This window comes from Equus asinus, chromosome 20, assembly GCF_041296235.1.
Source record: "Equus asinus isolate D_3611 breed Donkey chromosome 20, EquAss-T2T_v2, whole genome shotgun sequence".
NCBI lineage: Eukaryota > Metazoa > Chordata > Mammalia > Perissodactyla > Equidae > Equus > Equus asinus.
Window position 1 is genome coordinate 73,382,978 of NC_091809.1, and position 27,468 is coordinate 73,410,445.

Here is a 27,468-nt window from a genome sequence, read left to right on the forward strand (position 1 = left end):
ATGCCTAAATTGATTTTGTATTTATTTAACAAACATCTTTTTGTGCTTATATTGTGCTGGGCACTCACTGTACTAAACACTATGTTTATTAACTTGTTTATTCCTTTCACCAAGTTTGTGAGAGAGGTTTTATTATTATCACCATTTTATTGAAGAGGAAGCTAAGGCATTGAAAAGTTCAGTAATTTGCCCAAGGTCACACAGCCAGGAAGAGAACTGGGATTTGAACCCAGGTAGTCTAGCATCAGGTCTGTGCTTTCATTTCAGGATGACTTTTTACATAATCCTTTTTTATTCCAGGGAATGAATAAACCATATTCATTTATTCATGGCATTGGTTCTTCAAGTTTGGTCCTGAGACGACTTGGAGACCCCAAGACTCTTTCAGCATATTTGAGAGGTCACAACTGTATTCATAAACTAAGACATTATTTGCCGTTTCCATTTTCATTCTTTCACAAGTATACAGTGGAGTTTACCAGAGGCTATGTGATGTGTGATATTCCAACAGATTGAGTGTAGTAGCAGATATGAGAATCCAAGTGTTTTCTATTAAGCCAGATAGTAAAGAGTTTTGCAAAAAATGTAAAACAATGCCACTGTTCCAAATTTTGATTTTGGAAAATAGTTATTTTTCATGAAAAGTGTTAACATATGATGAGTTTTATTATTTTAAAGTGAATTAATATTTTTAAAATTCTGTTTTAATTTCTATCAGTAAATATCGATAGAGAAAAGTTGCAAAAATGAAAAGCTCGTTGTGATCCTCAATTTTTAATGTTGCAAAGGTTCTGAGACCAAAAAATGCAACCCTAAGGTACAGTGTGTTTTATAGACGAGGAAGATTTAAGGAACTAGATTTAAGAGCTCCTTTAAACTCTGAGAATAATTTTGGATTTGATTTGTTGGGCAACAGAGACCCAACCATTGGAGGACTTTGACAAGAGATGTGGCATAATCCTTTGATTATGTCATGCTGTTAAGTAGATTGGAAGGAATGTGCTGTGTGGCTTGGAAAGGAGGTTGCTGGGGTCAAAAAGAGTCTTAACAGTAATATCTAATTTTTTCCCCAAGAGGGCTTAATAAAGTCCATCATTAATTGGGACTCTTAATCCATTTTTCCTCCTTTTTTTTTTTTTTTTTTTTTTTTTTTACACTTAAGCTATTCCTTTTCAGCCAAGCAGGTTAGGTACCAATTGTACCAAAATAAGTTGTTGATCCTCAAACTATTATCCTTTGCACGTACCATTCTTGGGACATAAAGTATCTTCATCTCTCTGTCAAAACAGATCCTTCTTCCTTTAAAAATCTCCTTTAAACTCAATTGCTTTCGTTAGCATTCACATTTAAAGTAACCTCTTTCATAAAGACATTACTGAATAGCTCCTCCTGGTCTTGTCATTCCAACATTATTATCACCATTTAAAGTTTATAATTTTATTAAACTCGTTTAATGTATCACGCTTTTATATATATTTTCGGTTCATAAGTGTTTTCTCTGTAGAATAGGAACTGTTCTTTTCTGTACTGTTTTATATCTTTTTTCAAAGTACCTAATCAGCGACTCTGTGGGTACTTAGTAGATATTGAACGATGACACACAATCTCCCTTCACAGCTCAGACTATTCCATGAACAACTCATGGGACACAGCATAGAGATCTATTCGTGTAGACATTTAATAATATATTTATGATGATTATCTTAGTTGCAGTGAATAGTAATTAGCTGGTTACAAAATTATATATAAAGTCAATCAGTAGCATTGATAAAAACATAACAAATTGCTGTGTGTTTCATGGAACCCATGAGGCATTAAGAGATTTACTTTTGTTTAGATATTAGGTGGTGTTTTCAAAATACTGTTACAGCAAAAACAAAAACAAAAAAATTAGGAGTTGCAGCTGCTCACTTTGAAAACTGTATTAAAATGCGTGTTTTTGAGGAAAAGTTCTTGAAAGTAGGAATTAATTTTGAGAATTAAGCAGGGGACCAGAAATACCTTTGAAATGTTTATCAGAGCTGTTGCTTTGTACAACTCCAGGAGGTGCTGATCACATTGTAGTCTATGTGCATGGTGCCTCCAGAGTATGTAAAATGAATGTGGCAGACTCAATTTAGATGTAAGGAAGGATAAAGTACATTTACTAGATAATGTCAAAATGTGAAAGAAAATAAATGACTGTTTGAATGAAGCCTAATGAGGTATGAGGCAAGAGTTGGAGTGGTAGCAGTGATGATCGTGATAGTAGGACTGCTAAATCTAGACCATCACTTCATTCCACGGGCTAGTGGGAATTGCTGAAAGTTTTCTCTGAATATTTGGAATTCCAGCAGTGATTTCCGAAATGGTGCTGGTGTTTATAGTCATAAACTTATTGCTTGAAAGCATCCTAAAGGCCTTAATTTTACTCAAGGGACACTTCTTCCAAGCAGTGGCTGAGGAAGCTAGACATGCTTTGCAAATGTCTTCCCTCACTAAAGATTGCAGGTGTACTTTACAGGTGACTCTATCAGGCATACTCAACTGCTGTATTTTAATGTACATGGTTCTGCTGGTTATAGTTCTCCTCATGTGACTATAAGCTCTGAGAACAAGGGTTGCTGTGTTGGTGTGTATGTTTAAAAATTTTATGTGCCGGTAATAGAGTTAGTTATCTTGTGGGTGCTTAAGGAATACAAATGTACCATATTTTAAATACATCCAATATGTGAAAATCTTACTGTCATTCAAGTGTATACCAAAAAGTAAATACTGTGGTATTCACACTGGAGAGGTTTGGCAGACCTTTTTGATGTATGTGAAACAATTGTTTGCAGAAATTTGATTCATGCATGGTATTGAATAATTTGAAATACTATCATTTAACTAATCTACCAAGCTACTGTGAAAAAGGAGATTGTGAGGCAAGGTGATTTTTTTTTTTTTTTGGCAATTTTTAAATTGAGATTTAATTCACGTAACATAAAATTCACCATTTTAAAGTATACAATTCAGTGGTTTTTAGTATGTTCACAATGTTGTGTGTACCCGTCACTACTGTGTAATTGCAGAACATTTTTCATCACCCCAAAAAGAATCTATTTCGTCACCCCACGTTATCTGTTAGCAGTCACTCACAGTCTCCCCACCCTCATTCCCTGGCAGCCGTTAATCTACTTTCTGTTTATGGATTTACCTATTCTGGACATTTCATATAAATGGAATCATACAACATATGGCCTTTTATGTCTGGCTTCTTTCACTTAGCATGATGTTTTTCCGGCTTCCTCTATGTAGTAGCATGTAATAGTACTTAATTCTTTTTTATAACCTAGTAATATTTCCATTTATGGATATACGACATGTTGTTTATCCATTCATCCATTGATGGACATTTGGGTTGTTTACCCTTTTAAACCCACTAAGAGTAACACTGCTGTGGTGGGAACATGTATTTTCAGTTCTCTTGGGTATATACCTAGGAGAAAAATTGCTGGGTTGTATGGTAATTGTATATTTAACTTTTTGAGAAGTTACCAGGCTGTCTTCCACAGCAGCTGCACCATTTTACATTCCCAGCAGCAATATATGGAGGTTCCATTTTCTCCACAGTATTACCAACACTTGTTATTTTCAGGTTTAAAAAAAAAATTACTGTAGCCATCCTAGTGGATGTTAAGTGGTATCTCATGATTTTGGTTTGCGCTTCCCTAGTGACTAATGATGGTGGGCATCTTTTTATGTGCTTATTGACCTATATATCTTTGAAAAAATGTCTATTCAGATCCTTTGCCCATTTTTAAATTTGATTCTTTATGTATTTGGGATGTTAGAAGAGTTCTTTACATATTTTGGATACTAGGTCCTTATATGATTTGCAGAGTTTTTTCTCCCCATCCTGTGGCTTGTCTTTCTATTATTTTGATAGTGCCCTTTGGTGCACAGAGTTTTTAATTTTGAAGTTAAATTTTTCTATTTTTTCTTTGATTGTTTGTGCTTTTGGTATAGTATCTAAGAAACTATTGGCTAATTCAAGGTTATGCAGATTTACACCTAAACTACTATTAGAAGTTTTATAGTTTCTAGCTCTTTTAGGTTTGATCAGTTTTAAGTTAATTTTTTTTATATGATGTGAGGAGACAAGATGGTATTAAGGAAAATTAAGGATATTTTAGTTTTTTCTCTTTTTTGAAGCTGACCTGGTGTACCATTCTACTACTGTACCTCTGCATAATGTGGATACAGAGGTTAGTGAGGGAGAGAAAAACATCCTTGATGGCAGTCTCTGGTACTTCTTCGAATAGTTCATTGGCCGATAAATGGAAGTATTTGAGTCAAACATTCTTTCACTGCATGGACCAATGCACCAATTAATCTAAGTACATATTTTTTAGTTTCTCAATATGGTCTTTTACATGTGTGAAGAGATAATACATGGTTGCATGAGTGTTGATAAGCACTTATTTTGGTCCACACAGAACAGTGTATATGTTTCCATAGTATCTTGTAGTTCCCTATAATGACGCTCTTCATATAAGTCTTTATGGCTTCTATAATTTTGTTTATAGAATGCCCTTGTGTATGTTCTTTACTGTGCTAAATACAGCATATAGCAAGTATGAAATAAAAAGATGTTGAACAAATGAAGGAAGGATGAAATTTTCATACGGGGTTTCTAATGTGTTATCAAACAATGTTTTAGGGTTTTTTACATAGAGAAGAAGATTGCTGTAGGAATAATAGTCTTTGCTATAAATAGTGGTTATTTAAACTTCTTTCTTTCCATGATCAAGTAAATTTTTATTCTTTCTTGGTTGAAAACATGAGGAATTATGGAAGTTGGGAAGTAAACTTCCAGAGTTAGATTATGTAAAATTAGGGCAGTTTGACATACTAAAATATTATTTATTCCATGACCTGCCTATTATGGATATATTTGACTTGAAACGAATGAGTTTAAGCTAACAAATCTTCGGTTTTCTTCTACTTTTCTTTTCTGTTATTATTATGATTATTATTTGCTTATGTGTGATTGTCAAAAGGGAAGTGCAGGCAGTCGCTGATTTTAGACTTTCTGTTACCTGCGATAGTCCATGTCTGATAGCAGAACGCTGTAAGGCCTTGTTTGCTAAGCACTTGTGTGCTTTGTTACAGGACTTCGGGAAAATGTTTAAAATGCAGATAAAGATAGAAATGAAGAATATAACTTTAATAGGCAATTTTGAATAAGGTGGGCATTGACCTTGATTGGCTTCTTCCTACTGCCTACTTTAGCTATGCCCTTTTTCTCCTGATCTTAGGACTCTTGTGTGAATTGCCTGTGAAAATCTAAATTAATTTTCTTTTGAAAGTGAAATGTAGATAAATCTTAATTCATTTGTGTACCTAAAGACCCGAGAGTTCATAATTTTGTGTGACTTTTTCTTGGAAAAGACCTGAGTGGGAAAAGAAATTATAAGAGCAAATCTTTTTTTATTTTATATTATTTTAGTAAAATTCTCTAGGAAGCTGTACTAAGGTCTTTTGCATGCCCTATGAGCAAGAATATGGGGCAAAAGTTCTGAGATTGTGTTCTGTTTAACATTGAGCAGTACTGACAAAAACCCTAGGCAGAAGCTATAAGTGGGGTCCTAAGGGAAATGATGAAGGTCTAGAACAGAATGTGAAGATGAATGACACTTGACTTTTACCTGAAAAGCAATGTGAGATCTAATAATGAAAATGTGTACACAGATAATTGTAATACAGTGAGATAAATGCGTAATACTTTGTCATAAAATATCAAAGTAGGGGCTGGAGTAATTAATTTTGAAGGAGGTTAGAGGCAGCTTCATAGAAGAGATAATAGGAATTTTAAGGATGAATAGTGATTTACCAGATGGACAAAGGGGTTCCTCCTAAATAGATTAGCACAGGCCTTGAGATAGAGGCGAGAAAGAGCATTGTGATGTGTTTGGAAAAAACTTTAGTAGTACTGTGTGGTGGAATGCAAAGTGTTAATGTGAGTAAGGGGAGATGAGACTGGAGAGGGAGCTCTTAAAGGTCTTGTAGTGGCAGGAGTTATCTTGATAAATTTTGGTGTTTTCAGGCCTCCTCCCCGAGTCTTCATTTTAGAGTCCTCCCTCCTGTTTATTAGGTGTTTTCCTAGCTTTAGATGCCAGTGCTATGGAACTGGGGAAGTACTCTTTGCTTTTCTCAGGTAATTTGTGACAGGGTTATTGAAAGGGATGGGAAGGAAGGAACGCACAATCCGGTTGCCACTTGTGCAAGGGGCTAGATGAGCTTTGGCACCTGAAATTGGACCTCTGAATATTGTTATACCTGGTAGTTAAGGGTGCTAAATAATTAAAATCATGTACACCGATCTTGTGGCTTTTGTGGGCTTGTCTGGAAATCGAGTTTTTTTGAGTTCCAAATTTATGAGTGAACTTAAAACACAAACTGTTTTATCACATGATGATGGTCAATATGAATAGAAAAGGTTTCATAAACCAGTTAAAGTCCTTAAGATTCTTGGGGGGGCATGTTTGATTTATGTTATTTAACTATTGACATCTATTTATCTGCAGATGATGCTTTAGTTATCAGTCACTCTTAGGTTTTTAAAGCTGGATCTCTACTAAACAAGACTTTATTAGTCTTGTGGAAGTTAACATACTGATTAGCAATTACATATTGAGTGTCCCCTATATATGCAAGTTACTGTGTTGAGATTATTGAGAAATCTAAAAGTGAAATTGCTGATCATGTCCTCAGTCTGGTAGGGAAGATGATGTATACAGATAGCTGAATTACCAGGCAATGTGAGATAAGTTCAGATCAAATGTCAATGAAAATCAGAGGAGAGGGAGATGCTGCTTTTGATAAGGGGGAGAACCGGACCTTAAATGAGAAGCAGTGAGGAGCAGTAGGCATTTCAGGTGGAGAGAAGAGCATGAACAAACATTTGTAGGTAGGAAGACTGGAACTGTGTTTGGGGAACAAAGGAGTTTGTTAACTATAGAGGGTAAATGGGGTGCTTTGGGGCTGAGGGAGGGACAGCTTGGGTGTAAGGAGAAATGCTCTACAGTTGGAGCAATTGTCTGAATCTCAATTGTGTAGAGAGTATGGATTTTAATCATACGACCTTTAGATACTGCTCATCTCCAAGTAGCTTTTGGCAACTGTAGGCAAAGTTGGACCATAGTTACAGCTGATTTTCAAAATTGTGCTATGTCTTTATTTTCTGCTGCCAGTGTTAAAATGGGGAAGGCAAGGAGTTTTGCTGATCTTGAAGCTGAGAATGAGATTTTGCTGCTTCAGCCTTTTTATATTAACTTGATTATTTTAGACTGCATTAATAGTGGCAATATTTGAAATTTTGAGCATTTCTGAGTTTATAGATTGCACAGGAATCATTGAAAAAGTCTTCTAAACAGATATAATGTATAGTACCTAATTTTGATCTGAAGATAGATTTTATAAAAGTTTAAGGAAACTTTTCAGTCTTCAGTGTTATACAAAATCTGATCAAATCAGTTTAGTTTGGACATAACCTTCATGATGGGGATAATAGCTAAAATGTAAGGAGTCTTCTCTGTCTTGAGGTACATTAACACAGTTAATCATTACAAAAACCTACTGAACAGGTAGTGTCATTAGCTCTCCTGTACAACTACATAAATTGAGACACTACTAGTAAAAGGAAGTAGAAAATAAATTTAATGTTTAAGTGGCTTATAATAAAGAACCTTGAGTGTAAGTCAGGCAATCTGGGGAATCATACCTCACAGACAAGTTTTAGGGAATGGGATATAGTTAGGAGGAAAACTTTCTTTGAGAAATATAATTTCTGTAAATATGCGAGATTACATTTGGAAACAGCAGCTTCCTGTCCTCCTTTAGAGTAAATTGTTCAAGAGGAGTAAATGCTTCAAGAGGAATAAGCCCTGAAGCGGAATATGGGTTGCTGGGCCCAGCTCCATATGATGTTAGGAAAATCCCTTACTCACTTAAATTGCTTATTTTCTAAATTCCCTCCCTACTCTGCTATTGTGTGATGCTATATTTGTGCCCCTCTCGCTTTTTTGTTTTTTGCTTGGTGCTTTGGAAACTAAGATTAGAGGCGGTTCCTCTGTGATAAGCTTTTGCTTCGTTCTCTGTCGTGTGTCCCACCTACCCATACATCATTACTTGAAAGACAGTTTGAACTTGCATATCTTACTGTCATCAGGAGGGAGAAGCAGCATTGTTTTATGTCATTTGTTTAATAAGAGGAAATGGCCCAACAAAAATGTGAATTTTCTTCTACTTTCATTAAAAATATGTGAATAATATAAAACATAAAAATACTTAATAACAAAAGGCTTCCTATTAGCCTTTCCACCCATATCTCAGATACTTGCTTTCCTGAATTTTTCACTTCAGCCAGGTTGACCGGAGGATGTTTATCTTCCTTTCAGGTTTGCCTCCTTTGGGCATATATGTTTGGGTTAGATGCCCTTGTTTGGTGAGGGAGAACAGGACCCTTCTCTCCCATTTGCCCACTGCCAAATGGCCAAATGAGCCTTACCTGGTAAGCCATGGGTAGCAGTTGTAATTAAATTGCTCCCCTAGCTCTCTGCGGAGATGTATTCTTTTGTCGTTTTTTTCACTCATAGCATCCTGTGCATGTTTCTCTCTCCTGAAAACAGACTCAGCTTTTTTCATCTTGGTGTGCCCAATACCTAGAATATAATGCCTGGTGCATAATAGGATCCTGGTAAATATTTAATAAATCTTTGATGAAGATAATGGACTTAGTCTACTGGGCTAGTGAACTATTTAATCAACAGTATTTTGTTGTTTTACTTATTTTTAAATTTTTTTAAATTAATTTATTTTTTGAGGAGGATTAGCCCTGAGCTAACATCCACTACCAATCCTCCTCTTTTTGCTGAGAAAGATTGGCCCTGAGCTAACATCTGTGCCCATCTTCTGCTATTTTATATATGGGACGCCTGCCACTGCATAGCTTGCTAAGTGATGTGTAGGTCTGCACCCAGGATCTGAACCCGCGAACCCTGGGCTACTGAAGTAGAGCACATGAACTTAACTCCTGCGCCACTGGGCCAGCCCTTGTTTTATTTTTTAAATAGGAAATTCTTCTTGGATAGAAATAGTCTTTATATTAAAAATAGTAAGATATGATCTTGCTCTTTAGTTAGTTGGTTCACTTGATCAGTTCATGCTATTCATGCCAGGAGTATGGATTTGATACCTGAAAAAGAGTGATGGTGGTGGTGGCTTAACTATTGTCTCAGACTAAATGGTCTACACTGGCTAATTGTCTTGCATTTGTTGGCTGTAGGTCATAATGGGAGATCAGTTGTGGGTATACAGTGGAGCATCACTAATCCATCACCATATGTTCATATGCATAGTAATGTCATCTTAAAATTATTTGGTTAAGTGATGAATTTATGAATTATTGCCTAAAACCTTATTTTTATCCCTTATTTTAATTTCTTAGAACCATAGAAATCTAAGCATTGTTGTTGTTTCAAAGGTCCTTAATTTATTTGCTTATTGAAAGGACTATATTTCTTCCAAGTATGTTTATATTACGGATATATTTTGTGGATGGGGATTGCAGATATCTACTTACTATTGCTAGAACTCTGCAGTAGGGCAAGCCTGCATCTGTTTTTCTGACTATGGCTGCTTACTCATTTTGGCCTGCAACCTTCTGTGTACCTAAGACAACCATTAAGAGAAGAGGAAAAAAAATTTGCTTTTACTTGCAGTACATGTACATGTAGCTGGTTTTGAGTTGACTTGTCAGATGCAGTGTGAGCTTTCTCTTTGGCTGTCTTTTTTACCTTTTGTGACTTGAAATTAAATAAGCAACTTATTGATGTGGTTTAGAATAATCTTTAGTTGTATTCAATACATAATCATACCTAGGGAACTTGTTTTAATAGTCATTGGTACCTTTTATTTTGGTGCATTAATTTTTTTATTGACGTAATATTGGTTTATAGCATTATATAAATTTCAAGTGTACATCATCATTGTTCATCTTCTATATAGACTACATCATGTTCATCACCAAAAGTCCAGTTGCCATCTGTCACCATACAAATGTACCCTTTTATCCCTTTTCCCCTCCCCCACCTCCCTTCCCCTCTGGTAACCACCAGTCTTGGTTGGTTGGTGTTTTTTTATATTCTACACATGAGTAAAATCATAGGGTATTTGGCTTTCTCCATCTTACTTACTTAGCTTAGCATAATACCCTCAAGGTCTATACTTGTTGCAAATGGCAAGATTTCATCTTTTTTATGACTGAGTAGTATTCCATTGTATACATATACCACGTCGTCTTTATCCATTCATAATAACTAATTATTAGGGAAATGAAAATCAAAACCACAATGAGATATCACTTCATACCCATCAGAATGGCTGTTATTAAAAGACAAGAAATAACAAGTGTTGGGAGAGGATGTGGAGAAAAGGAAACCCTCATACACTTCTGGTGGGAATATAAACTGGTGCAGCCACTGTGGAAAACAGTATAGAGATTCCTCAAAGAACTAAAAATAGAACTACCATATGATCTAGCTGTTCTACTTGTGAGTATTTATTGAAAGACCATGAAAATGCTAATTCAAAAAGATATTTGCACCCCTATGTTCATTGCACCATTATTCACAATAGCCAAGACTTCGAAACAACCTAAGTGCCTACAAGGGATGAATGGTATTTTTTTTAACCGCTGAGTTTGTCTGGCTTCAGATAACATTGGAAAGGGAGGGGCAGGATTTTGGAAAGGTGTAGCCATTTATATTAGGTGAGTAGAAAACAAAACCAGTTTCACCAATTGCAATTACTAGCTTTATTTCAGATGAGCTGTCATATGGGAGAATTGGTCTAGTTTTGATTTGTAAGGCCCATGTGAAGATTTGTTGGTAAAATTGAGTAGATTGTTCTGCAATGAATTTGTGTTTAAAAACAGTATATCCAACAGGGTTATAGAATAGCAGCATTTGATCTTTTGGTATGAAACTGGAGGAGAGATCTGGTTTGTTCTTTACATGATCACTTTGTCTTCTGTTTTCGGATCTTGAAGATATAACCACATTATCCTTATTCCCATTTGTACATTTCTTTTTAGAAGTAAAACCATCTGTTTAATGACTGAGAAATTAGGATTTAACAGGCAGTAGTTCCTCCTTTATTTTTCTTTTCCGAACATTAGCTTTTGTAACTTTTCTTCACAGTACTGTGTAATTGTGTATTCGTTATCAGGTTTGGAAATTGTGTTAGGTGTTAATTCAATATAAGATTTTAGATTTGGTACAGTATAATTCCTCATTTTCATTCTTCATATTCTTGTAAAATATTGTTTTCAATTGGTGACCTAGAGTGGACCAAGGCATTATTTTTAGGTGACTCCTGCGGCACATCCCAGAAACACCTCATAACATAGTTGAGTGGCAATAAAGAACAACCATAGGTACTGACTTAAAAATTAGTTACAGAGTTGCAGCTGGCAGCTAAGTTAGAAAACTAGTTATAGAGCAGCCCAGGAGGCTGAGACACTGCTTGACTAACTCCCTGAAGGTCCTGTGCAGAGAGAAAACTATTTCTTCCTATCAGGAGATGGAAACCTTTTGAGAAGCTTAAGCTGCTTCCTGTCTTGGGGCTTGTAGACATAACCTAAAAGTGCTTTTTCTTTGGCTTTCTTCATCGAGTTATATTTTCCTAACTTAGTCAGTGACCAACCAAGAAGGCATTGTAGCTTTTGATGCTTCCTTTTCTTTTTAAAAAAAACAAAGTTCACTTCTCCTACTGTTACTTAGAATTGAGAATGATTACATCTCTGTGGCAGATGGCTGGAAAACTGCTTTGTGTATTCCTCTTATTTTAAATCTGTGTTAAGCCCTACTCACCTAAAATCTGGTGAGTTGATTTAGTTTGTTTTGTAACATTCTTGGCTTTTTTAAGCTTCCCTGTAAATTAAGATTTGCAGTTTCTCAGACCCTCTGATGTGGGGATGCCCAAAACTCTTGAAACCTGTTCCTTGTGAACTTGGTTTGAATAATATGATGCCTTCCTTATATCCTGTCAACTTCAGTTCATTGTAGCCAGAATGAAGATGATGATGCCAATGAGCAGGATATACTATACCAGACAAGAGGTGGTTGGTCTCTTACTAGGAATTAGATTTGTGAGGGCTAAAAAGAGAGAATTGTGAATTTTAGGTTAATGAGAGGTGATGACAAGACTCAAACCAGTTGGAATGAAGAGAGAGAGAATTGAGAGAAAATACGTATATAACTTCGTCTCTCTAGGGGAAAGATTACTGTTTTAAAGAATCTAGTTCCGGTACAATCAATAGTTTGTGGTACTTCAGGTAGGCAACTATTTAAATCTTTATATTGGAGATGACGGAACATCCCTTGCTTTGTCAGAAGGATATTATAATAATCAGAAGACTTAAGATGTGAAAGAGCGTTGTAAAGTATAAAGAAATCTGCATGTACAAAGATTTTGCCACTCTTAAGATCAAGTGCAAGTAACTATGGTAACACCCGTTGAAGAATTTGGGTCTTATCAACCTTCTAAAGAAGATATGGCTGAAATCATTGACTTTGAGGTAGTTTCATAATACTGTATTGGAAAAGTAATGGAGGAATGGTCTACTAAAATGAGGGAAAACTCATCAATAAAATATGATCTTAAGTAAAATTAATATTTGTAGTGGTGCTTTAAAGTACTCTAAATATGTTGTCTTAAAATATATTGTGAAAATTAATTATTAATATTCCTATTTTTAAAATGGAAACGGAGTGGCTAATCATAATTAACATGCCTGAAGTCATATGGTAAATAGTGAAGCTGGAATTTGATTCTAGATCCTTTGCTCATTCAGATGTCACTTCATCTGGTCATGGTACAGCCCTAGCACATGGAAATGGATGACGCCATGCATGAAAGTGGGAGAGCCTAAAGCGGAACTTTAGTGATGATAAAATTAGCATCTTCATCCTTACTGTTTGAAGCAGAGATTGGAAATGAATAGCACTTAGATTATCAAATAAGTGTATGACAGAGAAGAGCTATAATGGGGACAAATGAACTTTAAAGGAATAGAACTGAAAACAGATACCCCTTCTCCCTACCTAGCAACCTCAGTGATTCTGGAAGGTATCCAATATAACAGTGAAAGAAAAAGCTAATTAATCCAATATTTGTCAAGTATAGGGAGGGATGATACTTGAAAAGTCGTAATATTCAAAGTAGTAGCATTTTAGTTGGATAGAAGGCTTATTTGGGGAGCTTTTGTCACCATAGCAAAAAGGGAAATTGGTGAAAGATTGGTACTGTAGATTGAAGGGGAAAAAGTGATTAAATTTTTCCTTGCTGCTTGTCTAGACTATTTAAAATTTATATTACCTTCTCATAACAAACCAAGAGAAGGATACAGTCATGCGCCGTATAATGATGTTTTGGTCAATGAGGGACTGCATGTGCGACGGTGTTCCCGTAAGATTATAATGGAGCTGAAAAATTCCTATCACCTACTGATGTCGTAGCCATCATAACATCGTAGTGCAATGCATTACTCACGTGTTTGTGGTGATGCTGGTGTAAACCTGCACTCCAGTCATATAAAAATATAGCACATACAGTTATGTGTAGTACATAATATTTGATGATAATAATAGTGACTATGTTACTGGTTTATATATTTACTCTCCTATACTTTTTTATCGTTACTTTAGAGTGTACTCTTTCTACTTAATAAAAAAAAGTTTACTGTAAAACAGTATGCCATGTTGCATTGGCAGCAGCCTCATACATCTAGTTTTTACCACATCTTTTGACTGCATCATTTTCTCTTGTGCTTGATTTAATCCCAATGTTTTGCTCATCATAGCCCATAAACATATTGCTAATTTTGTCAATAAGAGGCCACATCAAGTGATTGACCTGGAAACGAAATTAAAAGTGATTAAGGACTTCGAAGGTGGAAAATCAGTCATGGTGATCAGTTGCCAGTCAGTCATGTCCCATTCCACCATAACTGTGCTCCTGAAGAACAAGAACAGTGATGGAAGCCGCTAAAGGATCTGCTTCATTGAAGGCAACAAGACTAATAAAAATTTGAGAAGGACCTATATCAGACATGGAGAACATTCTAATGACCTGAATTGAAGACCAGACACAGAAGCATATCCCTCTCAGCACCATGACAATCGCAGCCAAAGCGAAAAGTTTGTTTGTGACATTGAAAGAAAAGGCTGGACCTGGCTACAATGTTGAACTTACTCCTAGCTCTGGTGGTTTAACCAATTCAAGAGTGATTATTCATTGCGTAATATGAAAGTGAGTGGTGAGCCTGTGAGTGCTGATGTGAAGGCAGCTGAAGAATTTTTGGAAACTCTAGATAAGCTGATTGTGGAGGAAAATTACTTGCCAGAGCAAATATTCAATATGAATGAAACCTCCCTATTCTAGGAACAAACGCCTGAAAGCATTCATTCATAAGGAGGCCTAAGTCAATGCCAGCTTTCAAGGCTTTTAAGGACAGGGTAACAGTCTTGCTTGGGGGCAGTATTGCAGCTATAAATTGAAACCCTTGTGATCTGGCACAGTGAGAACCCCAGGGCCTTCAAGCATACCACTAAGCACATACTGCCAGTATATTACAGGAGCAAGAAGTAGTCATGGATGACCCAGCTCCTCTTCGAAGATGCCCCCCTGAGTTGCTCTGCCAGCATAATGGAGAAGTACTGTTTGGAGTATAACATACCTTTCAAGATTTTGCTTATTGTTGATAATGCTCCCAGATGTCCTCCTCTTATTGGTGATCTTTATCCCAATATCAAAGCAGTGTTTCTCCCTCCAAATACCACGTCTTTGATCCAACAATGGATCAAGGAGTTATTGCAGCTTCTAAAGCCTACTACCTTAGGAGGACCTTTGTCCAGGCTATTGCTGCAATTGAAGAAGACACTGATGGAATTCTGGAAGGATTACAACATCTGTGACTGCATCAAGAGCCTTGCTTGGGCTTGACATGATGTCACCAAGGAGTATATGAATGGCATCTGGAAGAAGACACTCATCAAGTTTGTCCATGACTTCAGAAGATTTGCCGAGGATGAGGAGGTTGCAAAAATCAACAAAGCTATGGTTGAGATGACAAACAGCTTTAACCTGGATGTGGATGAGTATGACATTGAGCAGCTCTAAGAGGTAATTCCTGAGGAATTGACTAATGAAGAGTTGTCAGAACTGGAACAGGAACGCATAGCTAAGGAAGAGGTAAGAGAAACGGAAACTGCAGGAGAAGAAGAAGAAGAACCATCCCCAAGAAAATTCACAGTGAAGAGTTTAGCAGAAACTTCTGCAGACCTCAACAAGTTCCTTAAAAGGTTTGAAAACATGGACCCTAACACCAAAAGGTTTTCATTAACAGAGAGGAATGTTCTTGGTGCATTATCTGCTTACATGCAAATCTGTGAGGACAAAAAGAAACAAATGAAGCAAACCACCATGGACATATTTCTGAAAAGAGTGACATCAATAAGAGCCTCAGGCAGGTCCTTAAGGAGGTATTCCAGAAGAGGGCATTGTTAGAGGAGATGACAGCTGCATGTGTGTTACTGCCTCTCAAGACCTTCTAGTGGGACAAGATGTGGAGATGGAAGACAGTGATGTTGATGAGTCTGACCCTGTGTAGTCCTAGGCTAATGTTTGTGTTTCTGTCTCAGTTTTTAACGTAAAAGCTTAAAAAGTATAAAAAAAATAGAAAAAAGTTATAGAATAGGATAAAGAAAATATTTTTGTACAACTGTACAGTGTATTTGTGTTTTAAACTGTTATTACAAAGGAGTCAAAAAGTTAAAAAAATTAAAGAGTGTATGACCTAAAAATGTTACAGTAAGCTAAGGGTAATTTATTATTGAAGAAAGAAAAAAATATTTTTATAAATTTAGTGTAGCCTAAGTGTACAGTATTTATAAAGTCTCCAGTAGTGTATGGTAATGCCCTAGGCCTTTGCATTTAGTCACCACCCACTCACTGATTCACCCAGAGCAACTTCCAGTCCTGCACACTCCATTCACGGTAAGTGCCCTATACAGGTGTACCATTTTTTATCTTTTATATCATATTTTTACTGTACTTTTCTATGTTTAGATATGTTTAGATACACAAATATTTACCTTTGTGTTACAGTTGCTTACAGTGTTCAGTATAGTAATATGATGTACAAATTTGCAGCCTAGGAGCAATAGGCTGTACCCTATAGCCTAGATGTATAGTAGGCTAAACCATCTAGGTTTGTATAAGTACACTCTGATGTTTGCACAACGATGAAATTGCCTAATGACACATTTTTCAGAACATATCCTTGTCATTAAGTGATGACTGTACATTATCTTAGAAATTTAAGGGACTCTTCAGATATCCATCCACATATAGAATGTGGATTTTGGAAATATGTGATATTATCTACCTAAATATAGATAGATACTTGCATGAAAGAATCAACTGTTTTTATTCTTAGTCTTTTATTATTAATGTTATTGTAGTTGGTAACTTAGAAGCAGGGGAATGAAATTATCAGAGTTTTTTTTTTTAACGCTGAGAAATAGGCAAACATGGATGGTATGGAATTTTATAAGAACAGTTGTATGGTTATGAAAGGTGTGAGGATGGAGATGTTTTTTGTTGAAGTACTCCTAGTGATTATTTCTTCTTGTAGAAACTTAAAGGCTTAAGTGTAAACTTATTAGGAAAATGACTGACTTTATTTTATGGTGATTAATTGCTCATGTTTTCCACTTACAGAGCCTTATTTCCAAATTTAAAGCCATGTAGGCAGGGTATTATTTGGTGCTTACTGTTCCTGGCTACATCTGTCTTTGCTGTTTACAGCGGGTTGAAAAAATTTTTCAGAAATGACTTTCAGTTGTTACTCAGTGGTTTAGAAGGGTCTCTTGATGCCTCCTTGCCACAGGTCTGGCAGTTAATGAACTATAGAGGATGACTGGTGTGTAGTTTTGACTCACTTAAGGTAAACAGATTGCTTTGATTTAGTTGTGCAGTGTGCGAATGAATAAGATTCCCACTGTCTCTACTTACTGTCTACATAAAACTAAAGGCTTTGCAGAATCAACAAGAGAAGATTGTGTTCAACATGACTTGTTTGACAAGGGTGAAACAGACATGTGTGGTGTAGAATGAATGGGATGTCTCCATACTTCCCCACTATGGGGAAGATAGTAGTTCATCATGGTGGTCAGTTTCATAGGCCTCCAGGCCACTGCTGACACACTGCCATTGTTACTGTAATTTTCAAAAGTCTCTTTATCCCAGACTCCTGATTATCATGTATAAATAGCAACCTCCCCGAAACACTTGCCTCATCTTTCTTAAGGGCTAAGAAACTCTTAGCACTTAGCACCATTGGACATATATTTGTTCATTTGTTTACTGATTGTCTTTCTCCACTGGTACGTAAACTTCTTGATGGCAGGAACTTTGTCCATTATTGTGTATTTCTAACTCCTAAGACTTACTTGGCATAGTATAGCATGCAGTGAATATTATAGAAGAAAAGGAATTTCTGTTTGTTCATCCTGAGGTTTTTGCAAAGCTGTGGGAAGATGGAATATAAAGATTCTCTTGTTCTAATTGCATCGGGAACGTGAATGGTGTTTTCTGGGTGAGGTAGACTCTGGCAGAGGCTAACCGCAATCCATTAGTCTCTTTGACTAGGCAGAATTTAAGTTGTTAAGAGAAGCCATGAAAATTCTTTTGGATTCCTACTTTTTAGTTATGGGCTTGGCTGTTAGAGAATAACATTAACCTACCTCTGGGAAGGACTTTTTGCCTGTTATTCTCTCTTCTCCCCCCTGGGTTTTACGAGTGGAGAAATGGGCTTTCGTTTCATCTGTAAATATTTATGCCATCATATCAACCCATGTACAAGGCACCATGTTGCACATTGTGGAAGATATAAGAAAACAGAAGATTCTTGAATTTATTTATTTATTTATTTTTTAAAGATTTTATTTTTTTCGTTTTTCTCCCCAAAGCCCCCTAGTACATAGTTGTATATTCTTCGTTGTGGGTCCTCCTAGTTGTGGCATGTGGGACGCTTCCTCAGCGTGGTTTGATGAGCAGTACCATGTCCGCGCCCAGGATTCGAACCGATGAAACACTGGGCCGCCTGCATCGGAGCGCGCGAACTTAACCACTCGGCCACGGGGCCAGCCCCCTGATTCTTGAATTTATTTTAATAAAGTAAAGAATGTCTTGATTGCTTAAAACAAAAATGGGACGGTCAGGTTACAGTTGAGATTATACTCCTGTTTTTTAAGCGTGAGATATTTTTTGGACATAGAGGTGAAAATTTCTAATATCTTGAACGCCTCAGAAAACTTCAGATTGATTTTCAGAGAAGAAATTTGATAATCGTTTGCCTAGAGGTTTTTGTTGAAGTTAGGAGATTAAATGATTTTCTCAGGGTGAAAAAAGTAGAACCAGAGATTAATGTTAAGAAGTACTTAACACCAAAGTGCTTGGGGTGAGGGGACAAAATGGATAGAATGGAAGGATGTTTGTGTTTTAGGAATGCTGGGGAAGAACCAGAAAAGAGCACTCATAGAGAGAAAAATGCAAATACACCAGGAGTAGGTGGTGGTAGTGTATTAATTCTTAGCTACATGTAGACTTTTATTAGGTCAGTTATAACTAGGGTGACATATAATTTATATTCCAAACTGGGTCACTTTTGAGAGTGAAAGGGTATGCTATCTGAATGGAGCACTGGGACAACAGGTGTAAACCAGGACTGTTCCAGGAAAACCAGGACACTTGATCACCCCCTACTAGTAACATACTTCTCTCCAGACTTAGTCCCAGTTCCTTTAAAACCTCTCCAGATAATTTCTTTTCCTTTAGAGTACTCTGATCTGCACTAGAGCCTCTCAAGCATTAGTTCCTTTTTCCTGGTCCTATTGAAATGAAAGAATTCTTTTCATTTTTTCTGCCTCCCCTCCCCCTGGACTGTTTGGTTTACACCATTGGTGGAGGTAAGTACAGTAATTACAATGCATTGTTAGTTGACATTCTAATTTGCTTAAGAAATCAGGTTTTGTGTGTTTCTGATCCAGTATTAGATTGTTTTTGAGTATCCTGGTTGTATCTCCTTAACTGGGCTAATGAACTATTAGTAAGTTCTTAGCATGTAATATATAAAAAGAGAATTTATTTGTAAATTTACTTGATATTTAATATGTTTTCTTTCCTACAGGTAGGATTGTAATTCTGAAACCTCACATCTTCAAAGAAGGGAAATAGAGCACCTTGTGTTTATACCATCAAAATGTTATTTTTTTATATTGGAGCACTGTAATGATTTCATTTTGTTTTACTATTCAGTTTAATAAACTTTTTAATTCTTATATTAAGTGATACATTTTTATTATATTTAAATAACTTTTTATCATCTTAAATTTTCTGGTAAATTAAAATTAACATAGAAGTAATAGTTACTTTTGAGGTAGTGCTTACCAAAATACGGTTCTCCTCACCCCTAAGATCCTTATTTTGAATCTGGGATGGGACTAGGGTGTCTGAGTTTGGAAATCACCATTTTGGAGTACTACAATGGACTCCGAAACAATCTCAAAATTAAGTAGTTTGTTTTATAGATAAGCCTGAACCTCTCTCTTCTTGCCAGATCCTATTGTAGTCTGCCATCCAGTGGTAGGAATTCAGAATACACCAGAACACCAAGGAGAAACTCTAGGTTTTCAGAGTTTTTTATATTAAGAATGCTTACATAGTAGGCTAAAACGTTTTGATAATAGGAAAAAAGAAGAACAACCCTTTCACTTGAAAACATAAGTCAGTGACAGTGAATTCTGAGAGTATTCCAAGAGTGTGTGTTTTTCTATAGAGCATTTTCATAACTTAAACTTTCTTCTGCTCTTGTTGTAAGATTTTATGTGTTTATAAGAGATTTGTGGGTGAAGAGGCAAATGCATAAATAATAGATAATTTTAAGAGACAGTAGGTTGGGCTGATTTGGAAAAGATTCTTTGTGTGTTGATGAAAATTTTAGGGCAATTACATAATGATTCCATTAACTAAAACAATTTCTTTTGCACTTTTAAAATTAAAGTATGGACAATTCAGCAAACTTGCTTTGTGTTCAGCTATGACCTAAGAGGCTAAATTTCAGCTAGATATTAATGTAGAGTACCTTAGGGGTAGCTTTGTTTACCTAGCTCCATCTGAATTCTTTCTTCTTTTAGGTATTCCCTCTTTAGTTCCACTTTTTTTTCTGCTACAGATAAGAAAGAGGTCAGTCCTTTCTTGTTGCTTTTTGAAGTGTTCTGAAGACACTCACCATTTGAGAATTGTGTGGTATATCCCTAGGAATACTTCCTAAATCTATGTTATTTTTTATTTTATGAGAAAGATTGTCCCTGAGCTAACATCTGTTACCAATCTTCCTCTTTTTGCTTAGGAAGATTGTCCCTAAGCTAACATTTGTGCCAGTCTTTCTCTGTTTTATCTGTGGGATGCCACCACAGCGTGGCTTGATGAACAATGTAAAGGTCTACACCCAGGATCTGAACTCGTGAACCCTGGGCGACCAAAGTGGAGCACATGAACTCAACCAGTACTCCACTGGGCCAGCCTTGTCATTTTTTTTTTTTAATACTTTGAATGCCCCCTTCTCTCCTCTTTCAGATTAACTCAATCCTTGTTACTTGTACTGAGCATTGTATATTCTGAGAGTCTTTTCCCAGTTTTTACCTTAGCATCCAATTAGTATGTTGATTAGATTTATTTCTTAAGGTATAAATCAGTTTGTGAAGACTTTTTTTTGGATTAATTCTAATGGAAATTATGTAAAAGTATAATATGTTTCTTACAGAGAACCCCACAAACTTTAAAGATACAATTGTAACAGTTACATCTTAATTTGGAACATAATTTGTGACACCTTACACAAAAATTCAATGGAGTAAGATAGAAGACTGTTCATTCTCTTTCTCAGACATTTGACACTTGGGACAAGGGCAGATGTGCCTCTGTGTGTGTAATTTCATTTGGCTTAAGACTGATTTCAACTTGCATGTTTTCTAAATGCTTTAAAATTTTTGCTAAATGAAAAAAATGTTGCCGATACTTTATATCAACAAATTAGAAACTATTTTCTTATTCTCTGATTACTGTTTCTTGGTGAATATTTGTTCCTCTTATTTGTACTCCTACCCAGGAAAAATTTCAGAGGTCTGATCAGTGAAGCAACAATTGATGAACCACTTAATTTGCCTTCCAAATTGAATATAGCTTCAATTTTCTAGATGATTGAAGAAATCAGTCTTTGTTACTAAAATCAGTTCTGAAGGCAATTGCAAAAAGAGTATCTTTTGATGTAACGTTTTTGAAAGAGATAGTAGCATTTGGCTAAATGATTATGATGTATTGTGATTTTTAAAAAAAACTAATAGTTGTTTTTAGCCAAGCTCATTTATTAGAAAATCTACTTTGGTATCAGCATAATTTTGATATAGCCTAGTGTGAGTGTCTGTTTAGATGGGAACTCGACGTCTCCACATTCTGCTGATGGTGCCTGCCACTGGCTGGGTTGCCTGACTTGCTGTAGAAGTGAACCATAAGTGCTCTTAGTTTCTAAAGTTGGTGAACTCTGCCTAGGCAAGTCTATACAGGCTTGTGGCTGATGAATGAAGCCATCTGGTAACTGGTTACTTGTAAATTATTTTTACTTGGCTGAACATTTTCCCCTGAATGTGAAAACGCTGTTTTGCATTTCACTGCTTTTCTTACTGTTTTTGTTTTAAATTAGAAGTTTAAGATTCACGTTAAATTGGCTATTTGGGTATCCACTTGGTATATGTGTCCAAGTACCCTTATCTTTTATGAAAAATTAATTCTATTCATAAATCTTCTCACTTAGTAGTGAGCTCCTGTGCTCATATTACCTATGGCCAAGTGCCTTACTTGTGTTAATACAATTAACATTTACTTTATCTACCCGAGACATTGTTTGTTGGGGGAAGCGGGGCATATTAAATAATAAAAGTGAGAGCATTTTTTTTCTATAGTAGGGATTGGTTCCTTCCACTGTCTCTTTGGAAAAATGCTCTTCATTTCCATGGTAGGCCTGTTTTCTTCCTGCCCTTAAATACAAGAAATCCTCATGAATTCTCACCTATACCTAAAGCAAAGAACCTGTATGCCATGTAGTAGTTATTTTTTTGAGTGTGAGGTTTAGAAATTGTTAATAATGTAACATTCAAGAAGGTATTTCAGTTTTTATATTCTTAAGGTAAATAACTAAAAGAAAATACAACATGTGTTTCTACTTTGGAACCCTCTTGCTTGGTAAAGGAAATTTAGTACCAAGTTTGTGCTTTTTAAAGAAATGAGGTCTCCTGAATTGAGAATGGGAAAAGCAATAGCCATCAAGATTTCTGTGATATGCTTGACTTTTGTTTGGAACGAGTTGCTTTTGGTTAATCAGAGGTGGGGAAAACATTTTCCTTCCTGAGTTATTGGAGCTCAGACTTGGAAGCATTTTCAAGTTACTACTGTAGTAGAAACATTGTATACAGGAAAAACTACTGTGTGGTGAAGATGACTGGTCAACTTCAATTACTATAGGGAGGTATATTTTGCAGAGTTTCTGTAACTATTCAGTATTTTTTCCTCCAAGTAATATTTGTATAACTTTGGCTTTGCATTTGGTCTACTTTGGGTTCATAATCTCTTCATAATCTCTACTCTGGATTCATGATCTCAGCATGAATTCTTATTTCATTTTACCTATTATATGTACAGTGTTATATTTTAGCCTCTGGAGTTATCCTTCAGTTTTTATTTGATCATTTCTAAAGCATGCTAGAGTTTTCATAAACATTACAATAGACAAGCACTATAAAAGATCCCTTTTAAGTTTAAATTTGAGAATTTTCACATGTAATGGGGTCTGATTTGTATTTCAACCTTTTGGGAATAGCAACTTTTGCAAATACTTATGGATTGTTATTTGGTCTATGTAAAAAACACTCTTTTGGATGCTTTTTAAAAAGTCATGTTAAGACTGTGCATATGCATACTAAAATAAATTTATTTATTCAAAAAGTATGAGTGACCACTGTATGCGAGGCACTATTCTAGGCCTTTGGGGATATAGCAGGGTACAAAACAGAGCCCTGCCCACATGAAACTTATGTTTTAATTGGGAGAGAAAGACGTTAAACAAATAAGGTGTTAGGTGATGATAAGTGTTTTGGAGAGAAATAAAGCAGAGTAAGGGTAGTGAGGGTTTGGAGGTAGAGGAGTGCCTTAAGCCTTTGTTAATTTTTATGAAAACTCAGAGACGTTCATCTGATAAGGTGACATTTAAGCAAAGATCTATGGGAATAAAGCAGGGGAGCAAGGAGTGTAGATTCTAGAAGAGTATTCTAGGCAGAGGGAACAGCAAGTGCTGAGCACCTGAGGTATGAGTACTTACTTGTGAGAGGCATTGCAAAGGAGGTGTCAGTATAACTGAAGCAATGGGATGCAGAGGGGAGAGCTGATCACAAAGGGAATATGGCATGGATAGAATGTACCTATTCTAATATTATATATAAAATACTATAGTTGGTGAAACTGACATCTATACCTTTGGCTTCATTTAAGATCTGAGTTTCTGACAAATCTAGCAATTTACTTACCTCCGCGATGAAGAGTGTGCAAATTGCTAACAAAAATGTTTGCAGACTCCTTTTAAGGTCTCTCAGTCCAGTAGAAGAGAATGATTTGGAAGTAAATAATTACAGTGTAGAATAATTCTGGAATTTAGAATTATGTGTCAGCTTTAGTGATTGTGTGGAGGGTACCTTAGTTTGTGAAGGGAAAACTTCATTCCTTTTGAAGAATGGGCAAGAGACCTCAAATGAGGTTAGAAGTGAAGAGGCCAGTCAGTCCAGCATTTCTTAGTGGGGACAATTTTGGGTGGGGCAGTTTTTAACTGTGGAGTGCTGATTGTGCATTGCAATTGTGCATTGCAGGACCGTTACTCATCCTTAACATTAAATGCCAGTAAAACCCTTCTGAGAGCCTGATAATCTCCCTCCCCAATTTCCAAGTGCTCCCAGAAATGGTTATCCCCTGGTTAAGAAATAAATAGGACCTGAACTCTAGCTTTGACAGTGATAGTGGAATGGAGAGAAGGTGGAATTGCTGGAGGTTTAGGAGACTTGGTTACTGATTGGCTCTAGGTCGTGTATATAAACACACACACATAAAGGAGCACCTTTGGGGCAATATCATAGCGAGAAGTTTTGTGACAGGTTCAATTTTGAAAACGAAAAAAGTAAGATTCTGAAAAGTGAAATGATTATTGATAACTGTGAGGAAGTAACTATTACATTTAAGAACTGAATAGTTTATCAAGACAGTTTCTGGAAGGAAATAGAAAAACATAGATGTATAAAGATAAATAGAGTAAAAAAAAAGAAGCTAGGACTATAACTTCTATTTATAATTAAGTTCAGAGGTTGACCACTGTGCTTGAAGTTTTAAAGGATGTAAAATGAGCAAAACATAGATAGGCCTTGCCCTCACTAGATTTTATTTTGAGAGGCAGAGAAAGCTTAGCTTTGGGAATAAGGCAAATACAATATATTCAGTGCCATAGGATAGGTAGAAAGTGTACTATTCAAGAAGATTCAGAGAAGGCAGAGATCAAATTCTATTTTTTACTATCAGAAATTGAATCATACCCAAGTTGAATGTACTATTTAATTTTTGTTGCAAGTAGTCTGAATTGTGAAAGTCTTGTGTCATTCTCCTGTTCCATGGGCTCTGTCCAACTGTTTGTGCTTTGTTCTTTAAGCATTGTTGGCCAGGGTGACTGCTTATCTAAAATGCCCTTGCTTATCAAATGTTACTTTGTATAATGATTGGACCTAATAGATATTTTTGAAAGATGGTAAGCAGATAAGTGGTCATAGTTACATTGATGTTTCTTGCTAGCAATCAAGGCCAAAGTTAGGTCACTTGAATTCACATGTAATCATTATGCACTGAAGATTGAAAGTCAACAAACTGCTAGTGAGTCATGAATAACTTTAATTTTTTTTCCCTTTGTGGTAGTTGTAACTGGGATATTTATACATTTTGTTTTACATGCTTTAAAAAAACTAATTTCTTGATCTTCCTCTCTATTAATTCTCTAAATCGGATCATATTTTGTATTTTCTTCATTGAATTTGCCAGTAATATCTCTTAAATAGATTGGAGGTGAAAGTCTGAGATCTCTTAAGAGCTTTTTTTCAGTTTTGGTGCTGAAACAATTGTATATTACACTGTTTTATAGTAATGCTTTCCAGTTTGAAATATAAAATTGAAACTTACATTGTTTTAACTGTTTTCAGAGTAATATTGAGTAGAGTTCTTGAATCATTTCTTATTTGGAAATTCATGGAATAAGAACTTCATTTTCAGTTTTGTTTGTCAGTGTTAGCTAGTTGATATCAATTCATATCTGAGCTAACTCAGAACTGAAGGGAGAGAAGCATGAGAATTATTTTATATTAACAAACTGAGATCCTACGCACTCACGAACCACGTATCTGCTCTGTTGTCTTGCAGTTAGTACAAACACAGCATTCTAGGGAGGATGTTAATAAAAGAAGTTTGACCTTCAGTTTGTTCATGCTTCCATATGTATGATTTTCTTTTCGAAGTTTCTTTAAAAGATAGGGATGAATAATACTGATATTGCAACTCTGAAAGTTTATGGATAGTAAGAGAACTGAAAAGTTCCTCAGTACCTTGAAACAATTTCTTTTGAGATAAATAAAATACTTGAGGGTGAATTACTTCGTGAGGGAGTTTGATTTGCTTTTTGGTATTTTTGATCATTTATGTGATCCTAATCAATACTCTGTTTACCTTTCAGGTAGATCATAGTGGTCTCAATTGTTCTCATGAGAAATTTTTAACTTCTCCAAAAGTATCTATTGTAGCCGTACTCTGTTAGATCTTTTCCCTGTTGTATGCAAATCTGGCATTAACAACAAATTAAAGCCAGAGAGTAAACTAATACTTTTCTTTTCCTATTGCAGACTTGATTCAGTGCACAAATGAAATGAATGTGAACATCCCACAGTTGGCAGACAGTTTATTTGAAAGAACTACTAACAGTAGTTGGGTGGTGGTCTTCAAATCTCTCATTACAACTCATCATTTGATGGTGTATGGAAATGAGGTAAGCAGAATGTTTGGTTAACAAGTATATGGGTGTGTTGACTGATTATTCAGCTTGCTTCTCCCACTGAAACCTCAGGAATGGCTTCAACAACTGAATATATTAATATAGGTAAAAAGGGCAAGATGCCTAAGCAGAAATATATTTGTAGACCCTGCAGTTTGAGGAAAGATGACTTGTAGGCCAGAAATCAGAAAGCGAGTCACTGCACAGAGGACTTTACTAATGGGATCAAGAAGCAAAGATTAATGCCTAGAGGTGGGTTCTATAAGCAGCACTGATCTTTGCAGGCCTAGTTTGTCTATATCCATTTGCTTTTTTTATTAGAGCCCAATCAGATTTCTGTCTGATCTCATATAGTTGACTGTGGAAGCACTTTGCCTAGTTCAAGGCTGTGATATTGAGGACTAAGATGGCATTTTGCTGAGAGGGACCGATTGAAGAATACCTTCTTCAGCAGAGAGGTGTGTCTGAAGTCTTCGTTGCCCAAAAGGGGAACAAATAAGACGTGTAAGCTTTTGCAGTTTAATGTTTAGAGGGAATCATCTTGTTTTCCATGATAGACTAGCAACTAATATTTGAGTTCTCACCTTATATGATTTCCTCAGCCCAGTATACTTACTTGTAAAATTATGTTAAAAGAACATTTGAATGGAAACTAGGTGAATCTACATTGGTGTATGCCTTAGAAAAATGCTGCCCACTGGTTGCTGGGAGATAGCTCTTATAGAAATGGGGAGGGACTTTAGTCATTGGTATTAGACTGCTGAGCAGAATGACTTTCTGACATCCATCACTTTACTCATTATTTTGGGTTTTTCAGTCATGAGACTCTGTTGTCATCTTTGACAGATACCAGTAGAGTGTCATTAAAGTTCAGAATTAAAACAGGAATTTAACCACAACTTTATCATTGTAACAGATCTGTTTGCACATTTTGGTGTTCCCGTCTAGTCCTTGTCCAAAAGTATTTTTTATAGCTATAATCATAATCCGGATAAAATATTATATTTAGTTTTTTAATATAATGTCACACCATAAGCATTTCCATGTTCTGTATTCTTTATATTTATTTTCTTAGCTGTTCCCCTTGCTGGAAGTTTAGTTTTCTGATTATTCACTGTTAGAGCACCACATTGATGATTTTATTTGTAGTTTGTAAGTTTCAAAGATTATTTCCAGAAGTATTATCTGAAATCAGA

At 35.9% G+C, this 27,468-nt stretch overlaps 1 protein-coding gene across 27 annotated transcripts in view; it reads left to right on the forward strand.

Annotated features, from left to right (window-relative positions):
- The window catches only part of PICALM (phosphatidylinositol binding clathrin assembly protein), a 103,226-nt gene that overhangs the window by 7,076 nt on the left and 68,682 nt on the right, over window positions 1–27,468 (forward strand). For all 27 annotated transcript variants that reach the window (XM_070490527.1, XM_070490514.1, XM_070490526.1 and 24 more), the window contains exon 2: window positions 26,124–26,266. In XM_070490527.1, coding sequence (XP_070346628.1) covers window positions 26,147–26,266 — 120 coding nt within the window. In that variant the 5' untranslated portion in view covers window positions 26,124–26,146. The remainder of the gene's footprint in view (window positions 1–26,123; window positions 26,267–27,468) is intronic.